General features: G+C 58.7%; 1 protein-coding gene across 1 annotated transcript; it reads right to left on the reverse strand.

Annotated features, from left to right (window-relative positions):
• Positions 1-1,406: 1,406 nt before the first annotated feature.
• Positions 1,407-7,838, reverse strand: LHX3 (LIM homeobox 3). The gene is made up of 6 exons (XM_054848830.1): positions 7,769-7,838; positions 4,642-4,813; positions 4,235-4,437; positions 3,878-4,029; positions 3,600-3,771; positions 1,407-1,825 (listed from the first exon to the last, which is right to left on the reverse strand). The coding sequence occupies exons 1-6, from the start codon at positions 7,836-7,838 to the stop codon at positions 1,407-1,409; spliced, it is 1,188 nt and encodes a 395-aa protein (XP_054704805.1).
• Positions 7,839-10,102: the final 2,264 nt, after the last annotated feature.

Genomic DNA, 10,102 nt, shown 5'->3' on the forward strand with positions numbered 1-10,102 from the left:
CAACACTGTTTGGATCTCCCAAGGACTGCCAGCTTCCAAAACTGTCATTTTTTGTTTCTGCTTATCAAAATGTTTTAACGTTGGTGGGTTTGCTACTGTGTTTATAGGGAAGAGTGTATTTCAACACTTTGTTGAGTCCTGGCATCGAGTTTTGAGGGCTTTTCCTTTTAGTTTCAGGTATTGTATTTGCCTATATTGATGCTTTTGATGTGAATTTAGCAAAAGACTATTTAAAGTTTAGCTGACAAATTTATTTGTAATCTTGAAGTATTAGATCATCAGAGAGAAAGCGAGAATATAAATAAAAGACACTGGACATTCACATAATCTACAGTTAATTCAGTCATTTTTTACAGAGAACAATATACATATTGTCTTGCCTTTCCTCACAATCAGCTCGCGCTATATCTGCGGGAATACACAAATGCCTGGAACAGAGAAGTGTCACCAGGAAAGCGTGTGCTCGCTCCGACACACTCCCAGCGGTGCCTGGAGAATGGCTGGAACTAAACCAGCCGAACCCCCCTGCTGAGAGACCCCCCGAGAAGGTATTTGGCAACAAGACATCAGGGTGATTTTTGAGACCCTTTGCAGTAAAACTGTGGCAAAGGAATTTGAAAGAAAAGCGTAAGATTCACAACCCAGAGCCACTAGTGTTCCTGGGTCAAGGAAAATCACCTCTTGACCTCATGATAGAAGTGTAGTTATTTGGTAATAAATACATCTATTCGTGGTTTAATGCTTATATGGAAGAATAAAACTAGCAATCTACAAATTAAAAAGATGAGAAGCAGAATTAACGTATGATTTTCATTTTACAAAGGAAAAGAGTTGTTGATAAATGATTGGCATATCAAAGAGCATTTCATTTTAGAAAAGTTAATGTAAATTCAAAATAAAACATACCGCATCGGTGCGCTTTTTTAAAAAATCTGCTGGAAGAACAGAGAAGTTTTCTACCATGGATTTCTGAAGTGATTCACTATTAACATTTTTCCTATAGAAATATAGACATTGTCACACCTGTTACCGTGGATGAGGACTTTATTTTCTCTTTAAAAGGTTTCGGTGTGGATGGGTGATGAAGCAAGTCCTTGCTTTGGAGAATGCACTGACAACAGAAAGCAAAATACGTTATATCAAATCTGTAAAGCACAAGTCCTGGTGTTTAGTAAAGACACAATAATCAGTTCCGTTCGGACGCTCCGTGTCACTGCGGCGTGACTGCCTTCGCCCACCGTCCTCTGCTAACCCGCCGCTGGGTCACTCTCCGAAAGCGCGTCCGCTCTCTCCATGTCGTCACAGTTTCAGCAACCACAGTTTGTCCCTCCTTCATTTCCAAGAGTAGATGACGTTTAACAGCACCGAGTCCTTTCCCTTCCCACTGCACGGTGGTGGACCCTGTATCAAAACTGAGCGTGGTCGACTTCATCCAGCCAAGAGGCCGGGCTGGCAGGAAAATCCGGGTATCCCCCGCTGCTGCCGGTGGAGAGGTCGGAGCTGGGTCCGTTCCCAGCCAGGACCCTCATGGACTGGGGCACCCCTTGTCCGCTTTGTCCCATGATGCCTAAGCCGTTGTCTGGGTAAACCAAGCTGGAGATTAAAGGCTGGTGGCCTGGCAGTGCTTGCAAGGAAGCTGGTGACTGGGGTATCCCATAGGGGCTGTTGGATCGCAGGTCGTGGTACTGGTCCTGAGCTGGGATGCCGCTGTGATCCAGAGCAAAGCTTCCGTTGGTCCCAGCCTGTCTCCCCAGGGCAGGGGATGCTTCATTGAGATTGCTGTAAATCCCATTGGAATGGCTCATTTCAGATATAGAGGGCTCATCTGAAAGGGAAACGGACTGGTTTTACTGGGAGAGCAGTGGTCACGGCTGGCAGCAGTTGCACGGGGACTCCTGCAAGCTCAGGGTATAAATAGATTAGATGGATGGGAGCTGAGCAGCCACGCACTTGCCACTTGTAATTCCTTATTATTCCCGTCCTTGTTGACGGATCTTCATGGAAGGCCACAGGATTATTATTTTTTCTGAGTACAAACATCTAATACATTTTGGATTTTAAAAATATGCATTAAAAGTACATATTAAAATATAAGACTGTGATTTAAAAATAATCCTTTAAAGGGGAATGTAAGTTCAATGTCTTTCCACCTTTTCTTCTGCATTTCTATTTGGCTTTGAGGTTTATCTTGAATTTTGATGTCATTTTTAGGAGCTACCTGAACACTCACTGATACAAGAAAAGCTCTCCGTTGTTCAGAAAAAACAGTATTAAATCTCAGCAATATTTGTCTGCTCAGGAACAGGCTAATGAAATGTATTTGTATGACTTAAAAACACTTCTGAAAAATGAGCAATATTTTTTAAGTTACTGGCAAAAATTGTTTGCATTTGTTAGGGGCTTTATGGACAGTGAGAGCCGCTCTGTTGCCTAGGATACAAACCTGTTTGTGGCATCAAGCTATCAATAATTGTTCAACATTTTTTAGTTATTATTTATGGTATATTCATATTTAATGACGCTGATGCACAATGTGTATAAACAGACTTGAAAATCAAATAGTTATAAGGAACACGGGAGAGAAGCTGAGATGCAAAGCTGCGTGTGTATAAACATACGTGCATTATAGACGTATGTCTGGGTAAATATGTACACAGAGTTTTGCATTTCAGCTTCTCTCCTGTATTCCTAGAAACAATACATACACACACATTTGGACACTGTGGTAGCACAGACCAGATAACGTCGCAGAGAGCGTTTGGCCCTGGGCTGGCTCTGGGCTGGAGTTGCGGCTGTGCAGAATGTGCCCCCACGCAGCACTACAGGCACCAATCCTCCCACCCGGCACAGGGCCGTATCCTGCTCCTACAGCAGATGCCTTGGGTCTGGAGAGTGTGGGATGAGGCTCTGCGGGAGAAGAGCCAGCGTAGCTGTGTCCTGGGGTTTGTCAGCAGAGATCTCTGCTCCAAAACCAGGATCCTCGGATGCAGAAACCTCCTAACACGCAGCCATCTCCCCGTTACAGCACAGTGGAGAACTAACAACTCCCACACAACTGGGAAGGGAGTCCTAACTAGTGACAACACAAATAAAACCACCTCTAAATAGGATGAAAACAAATTCTACATACTTTTCCCCACAGAAACGTTCAGTGATTCCGAACTCTCTGTTTTTTGTATTTCCAAGAGTCCCTTGAAAAGGCTGCACATGAGCAGCGGCTCTAACATCCGCAGCGCCTGCCCGGGGAGCTCTCCCTGCGCTCCCCGCTCTTTTCTGGACCTGACACAGCCCCCCCGGAGGAAGAGCGGAGTTTCCCCTGCAGTTTCTCACCCACAGCTGCCCCTCGCTGCCGCGGCTCCGGCTCTTTTCCCCCGCAGCCCTGCCCGGAGCGGGCAGCCGGGGCCGCACCGCGGTAAATCCCGCAGCTCTGCACCTCTCCCGCCTTGGACACTTGTTTTCACTCATTGTATTATGGCTGAAAAGTATTAAAGTAGCACCAAGGGGGTGAAAGGAGCCGAGGCACGGACAGCAGCTTTGCAGGGAGGGCACAGACCGCGCTTGGCGAAGCCCCGGCTGGGAACGGGGCTCCGGGGACCGACCTGTGAAGGAGACCTCGGCGTCGCTGTCGGGCCCCTCCTCCTGGATGCTGTCCTTGTCGGATTTGGAGGTCCCCCGGGACCGCTTCATGTTCCTGAAGTACTGACCCCACCGCTGTCTCCCCGCATCCTTCTTCAGCCTCTTCTCCTTGGCCCTGCGGTTCTGGAACCAGACCTGCGAGCAGGGCAGGCCGGGGAGCTTCCTCTCTGCTCCTTCCCCACCGCCACCCGCCCCGCAGCCCGGGCAGACCCGGCGGGGGCCGAGAGCCGCCCCGTCTCACCTGCACCACCCGCATGTCCAGCCCCGTCTCCGATGAAAGCTGCTCCCGGACGTGCCGCGCCGGCTTGGGCGAGTTGTTGTAAGCGTTTTTGAGGGTTTCCAGCTGCTTGGCCGTGATGGTGGTGCGGGGCCTCTTGGCCGTGGACTCAGCCTCTGCCGACACGGTGCGAGTTAGAGGCGAAGTTGCCACGGAGTGGCCCGGGGACGTGGGACCCCCGTCCTCCCTCCAGCTACCCCCCGACGGCAGATGCTCCCTGCACCCCTCCCGCCCGCTGCATGAGCGTGTCCCGGAGGACAGGAGAGCCCCGGGGCGTCTCCCTCTTGCCCTCGGGGGGTGGGAGGGACGGGGAAGGGGTACCTCTCTGCTTGGCCGTCTCGTAGTCCGCCTTGCAGACCAGCCTGCTGTCCTCCATGAGGTAGAACTCGTCGCCGGTGGCCAGCTGCCGTTTACAGACGATGCAGGCGAAGCAGTGCAGGTGGTAAACGAAGTCCTGGGCCCGGCGCACCACCTGGGTCGGGGGGATGCCCTGCTGGCAGGCGGCACACTTCGTCCCGAAGCGCCTGAGCGGGGGGGGACAAGCGGCGGCCGCTGAGCGCGGCGGGGAGAGGGGGGGGGCGCGGCCCGGCCCGGCGCTGTCCGCGGTGCTGAACCCCGCCCGCCGCGCCGCTGTCCGCGGTTCTGAACCCCACGCGTGCCCGCGGTGCTGACACCCACCCGGGCTGTCGCCCCCTCCCCATCCCCGGCCGCGTCCCGTCCCCACGCACTTGAAGAAATCCTCCTTGCAGTAGACGCCGTCCCCGCGGCTGAAGCACTTCTCGGCCAGCTGCGTCTGGCAGTCGGAGCATTTCAGGCACTTGCTGTGCCAGTGCCGGTCCAGGACCTTGAGGATGAACCTGTCCACGATGTGCTGGTTGCAGCCGGCGCACAGCGGGATCTCTGCGGGGAGGCAGCCCCCGTCAGCCGCCGCCCCGACGGCCCCGCTGCCTCCCGCCGCCGTCCGAGACCGGCCCGCCCCGCCGCCACCGGGGTTGCTTGCCGCCCGACGGCGGACCCGGGGGTGGACCGGGGAACGACCCGGAAAAAATCAGCATTCGTTTAGATTCGTTGGCGCGGTGCCGTGTGAGCCTCTCCCCGCGGCGCGGAGACCAGTGATCCCCGGGCTGCGCACACCGGGGGAAGTGCCCAGGAGCACCGGGGAAAACGAGAAGGGAAGTGATAGGAACGGAATTAACTCCCGAACCGAGCCGCCGGCAAAGTTGCAACGCAATTATTCCAGGCTCTTTTTCCTTTTCCCACACTTCCAAAATTCACCTGCAAATAACGGCGGGGTAACCTCGGCGGGGTGGGGAAAGAAACTGCCAAAAATTATGAAAATTGCACTGAAAATAAAAACGCAGTAGGCTTGTCCTGTCGCCCTGCAGATATCGACAGAGATGATATAGAAAGCGATGATATAAGGATACAGATATAAAGAAAGAGAGATATAAAATTAAACAGATACAGTAAAAAGAGAACGATAATGTACAGATATATAGACATAAACATATAAATATCTGTATAGGTATAGATAGAGATAGGTAGGTAAAAATGTGGATATAGAGGTACATAAATATAGATATACCAGTATAGATACACACGGAGAAATATATAGACACGGCTGTATAGATATAGATAGATGCAGACATAAGAGTATCTATATGTAAAGATAACTATATATAGATATATAGAGATGGATAGGTGTGCGTTGGGGTAGAGGTGGAGATGATATCGTTATAGGTATTAATCGTCTCCTCAACGATTCATCGCGTCCAAAAAAATAACCCCAGTAACGGCAGCGCTAAAGGCAGCGGCCCCGGCTCCGGGCCGCCCGGGGAGGGCTGGGCTCCGGCACCGGCACGGTAACACGGCACAGCCCGGCACGGCCCCGGGCCCGGTAACGCGGCACAGCCCCGCAAGGTCCCGGCCCGGCCCGGCCCAGTCCCGGCCCGCGGTTCTTACGCTGCATGGTGACTCCGCGGGCCGCGGCGGTGCCGCTCCCTCAGACGGGCCGCGGGCACTGGCGCATCCTCCGCGGGCGCAGCCCCCGCCGCCCCCCGCCCCGCCGCTGCCGAGGCCGGGCCGGGGTGCGGAACCGCCGGGCCGGGGTGCGGAACCGCCGCGCTTCCCCCCCGCCGGACCTTCCCGACCCCCTCAGCCCCCCCAAATCACGGCGGCAGTTGCCCCCCCTGCGGCCGCTGCCACCCCCGCGGCGCCGGGGATTTAATTCGCTAAAGCGGGTTATTTTTAGATGCCGGCCCTCCCCGCCGGTGCCGGTCTGAAGCGCCGGGCAGGGCATGACGGCGCACTGTATTTAATCCCCCCCCCCGGGGCCGGCGGCACATCCCCTCCCGCCGCCCCTTCCCGGCCGGGCACGGCGGGAGGGCCACGGCTCCGGGGCGCCCGGAAACGAAACCCGGGCGGGGCCGCCCCCCGACGGGGCTGGCGGCGGGAGGGGGGCCGAGCCGGGGGGGCGCTGAGGGGGAGGCAACGTCGGCCGCTGCCAGGAGGTCGTTGTGAGCCGCAAACCCCGGGATCTGCCCCCGGCCCGGGCAAAGCACCGCGCGGCTCGACTGCTCCGGCGGCACGGAACCCCCGCCGGGCCCGGTCCTGCCGCCTCCCTGCCCCGGCCCTCCGCCACGGTAAGCCCCGCTGAGCCCCGCTGCTCCTTTCCGCTGCCTCCCCGGGCCCCGACGGAGCCCGCGGTGCCACGAACGGGCGTCGCGTCCTGCGGGCAAACGGCGTTTTCGCGTGGTTCCTTCTACCGGCGGTTCTCTTCCGGCGGTGTCGCCTCGTCCCCCCGACAGCAAAAGCATCTCCTAATTGACGGGGTCAAACGCGCAACTACCGCGGCTGCAGTGACCGCACCGCGGAGAGCCGCCGGGGATTGCCACAGAGAGACAAACCGGGCGACAAGCACGGGGCAGGACCGGGGGCACCAGCCCGACGGCGGGGGGCTGCCGGGCTGCCCGGCCCGCGGGGTCGGTCCCGCTCCTGGTGACGTCTCGCCCCCCGCAGCCCGGCGGGGCCCCCGTCCCGGATATTCGTTGTTTTGTTTTTAAGCTCCCGTCGGCCGCGGTCGATGCTGGCGAGAACCGGGACGGTCCTGCACCGGGACCAGACCCGCTGCCCCGGACCCGGCTCTGCCACCCCTCGGTGAGACCCCCGGCGCCCCGGACACGCCTGGGGAGCGCGGCCCGGTTCTCCCCGCCTCGACAGCGCTATATACGTTCGTTAAACGGGGGAAAAAAAAAAATTAGAAGACGAATTAACGAGAGTTTTTCTAGAGGGGGGAAAAGCCGGGTGGGAGCCGGGCGGGGTGGCGCAGGGGGTGCCCGACGTTGGGGGGTAACCGGTGGGTAGAAACTCCCCGTTTCGTCCCTGCCCTCGTTGCGCGGGGAGCGGCCGGACCCCGGGGCAGGATCCGCCGCTCCGCGGTGCGGGGCAGAGCTCCCGCCGGGGCTGGGGCAGGGGTGAGCCCGGGGCAGCCGCCGCCTTTCCCTCCGGGAGCCCCGGTCCAGACCCGACTGGACCCAAACGGGCTCCCGGACCCGGCGCGGGGCTGGACCCGCCGGCGTGCGAGGGGCAGCGGGGTGGTCTCTGATGCCGGGGACGAGGCAGAAGAGAACGAGAGGGAGCGCGGGGCGGGCGGAACGGACCGGGATGGACCCCCCGGGGCCGTCGGGCCGCCCGCTCTCCCCTGCAGCCAGCCCCGACCGCGGCCCCGACGGTGCCCCAGAGAGCGCGGCACAGCCACAGGCGGGGGCACGGCGGGGCCCGCTCCCACCGGGGCTCCCAGACCCATCACCGATGCCTCCGCGGGAGGACGCGGAAGTTTGCGCGGCCCCCCCTCACCTGGGCTCCGCGGGAAGGGACAGAGCTCCGCTGCCTTCTCCGAGCCGGCGCGGACCCGCTCCAGCAACATCGCGGCCTCCGCGGGCGCGCCGGGCGCCGTCCGAGGTGCGCGGGTGGCTGCGGAGAAGTGGCGGAGCGGCGCGGAGGGGAGCGCAGGGAGCGGCGCGGGGGCTGGCCGCCGCCCGGGGCGGAGCGGGGCCGGCGCGGGGGGGCGGGCCGGGGGCGGCACCGCGCCGTCGGGCCGGGCCGCAGCTGGGCCGCGGTTCACCGCGGAGCTCTTTAGCATCAGAAAAGCGGGAGAGGAGGGGGCACTGTCCCCCCCACGTCCCACGCGTGGTTGGGGCCGCCGCCCCCGACGCGTGGGCTCAGGCTGCAGCCGCCGCCCCCGAGCGCAAAGCGGCCCCGAGGATCCCGCAAAGCCCCCGACGGCCGCACCGCGCCGCGGCCGGGGGTCGAGGAAGTCGCTGTCGGGGGGAGCCTCCCCCCGGGACCGGCCGCTTCCCGCCCGCCCCCGCGCCCGGATTTCGTTTGTCCCCGCGGCGCGTGTCAACCCCGACACCGCCCGTGGGGAACGGGGGGGGCTCATCCCCCTCCGCTAATTAGTTAATGAGCGTGGAGAGGTAACGGGTGAGGACTCATGTCTGACCCATGGCAATCAGCGCCCTGCGGCTGGGGCAGGTTAATTGTACTCACTGAGGATGGGGCGGACATGGACGTGTGTGTATTTGCATGTGCATGTGGGGTGTGTGTGCACATAGGGGTGCAGGGGCAGGCACATGTGGGGCTGTGTAGTTGTATGTGCGTGCGTGTGTGTGCACTTGTTTGCAGTTTGCTTGCATGCACTTGCGCGTGCAAGGGGTGTGTGTGCCAGCCTGTGTATCTGTGTGGGTGTGCATGTACAGGTGTGCACGTTTCTCTGTGTGTGTGTGTGCAAGCAGGTGTGTGAGCCTGTGCCTGTACCTGTGTGCTTGTGCTCTATTCCACGTGTGCTTGTGTGCCTGTGTGTGCAGAGGTGTTGGTGTGTGTGCAGGGGTGTGTGAGCACGTGTCTGTGTGCTTGTGTGTGTGCCGGGGTGGACAGCCCTGTGCATGTGCTTGCCCCAGGCAGCCGGAGCTGATAATTGTGGTTGTTACTGTGAGCCCGTTAATCCCCCGAATCCCTTTACCTCCTGCTCGCAGGGGATTACAAATTAATAAAAGCAGCTTAGGGGCGGGAGCCTCCAAACACACATATGTTCCTGCCGGACGGCAGCACGGAGACTTTCGCCTGCCCATGGGGGCAGCCGGGGAGTGGGCCCAGCACCGAGCTCCTGAGATCCCCGACCAGGTGGTGCCCACATTGACCCTGCACTGCTACTGAGCACCCCTGGGTGCCAGGCTCTGTTCCTGCCTGCTCTGGATCCTGCACAGCGCAGGGCTGCGGGGACCGACGGCTGGGTCAGGACTGTCCCCTCAGATGGTTCATCTGGACAGGGAACAGGTCCCAGCCTGGGGGACAGCTCAGACCCATATGGTTGGAAAATAATGCAGGGAGAGATTTTGGGGACCAGGATCTGGGATCCCCAAATAAAGTACCTGGAAATGTCAGGCTGGGGTACAGCTGGGATACAGCTGGGATACAGGTGGAGCACTGGTGGAACATGACCAGTACCATAATGCTGGGTACCACAGCAAGTCCTGCTGGGTACCACCAGCACCAGCTGTACTGGGGCACCCCAACCCTCCCTAGGGCCATGAACAGCTTCAGGAGGGTGGGGGAGGTAGGTGATGACCCATATGGTCTCTTTTAAGCTCAGTTTTATAAGTGGATTTTTAGTCTGATCCTCTAAGGAAGCAGTTTAAGAAAGTGTGCGTGGTGGTGGCTGTTCCCCAGTGCACGTGGCATGGGTCAGGGCTGCAACAGTTGTGGCTGTGCAGGACAGCAGTGGCTGATGTCCTGCTCAGGACCATCAGTGGCACGTGCCAACCCCTCATGTTTTCAGCCCGACGGGTCAGTCGCACTGTGGCACCATCTTGGCAGGTTCCACAAAAGCTCCTTTGGATGATCTCTGCAGGATACACGCTCTTGTGCCCTCCTGCTCAGATTGTAGCAGGCATCAGACCCTGTCCGGAGGCTTCTTCACCATGCTTCTACCACCATTAAAAAAACCCCAAAACATCTATTTGTTTTTCTCTCTCTTCCCTGGTTCAGAAGGTTGCTTACAGCCCCTGAGAAGTCTGGGCTTAAACATATTCCCCTCCCCGTTGCCTTCTGTCAGCTCTTCTGTGGACAGAGCCAGCAGCTGCACCTTCAGAGGAACCTGTGCCAGGTTGTATATGGCAGCCCTCATCCCCA

This window comes from Grus americana, chromosome 20 (genome assembly GCF_028858705.1).
Source record: "Grus americana isolate bGruAme1 chromosome 20, bGruAme1.mat, whole genome shotgun sequence".
Taxonomy (NCBI): Eukaryota; Metazoa; Chordata; class Aves; order Gruiformes; family Gruidae; genus Grus; species Grus americana.

What these genes read in the sequence shown, in the direction of transcription:
- LHX3 (XM_054848830.1), bottom strand. Translation starts at nt 7,838, where the DNA reads ATGTTGCTGGAGCGGGTCCGCGCCGGCTCGGAGAAGGCAGCGGAGCTC. An exon ending in TCCCTTCCCGCGGAGCCCAG is followed by an intron (nt 4,814 to 7,768) that starts GTGAGGGGGGGC and finishes GCCTCCCCGCAG; the next exon opens with AGATCCCGCTGTGCGCCGGC. An exon ending in TGCAAGGAGGATTTCTTCAA is followed by an intron (nt 4,438 to 4,641) that starts GTGCGTGGGGAC and finishes CCCCCCGCTCAG; the next exon opens with GCGCTTCGGGACGAAGTGTG.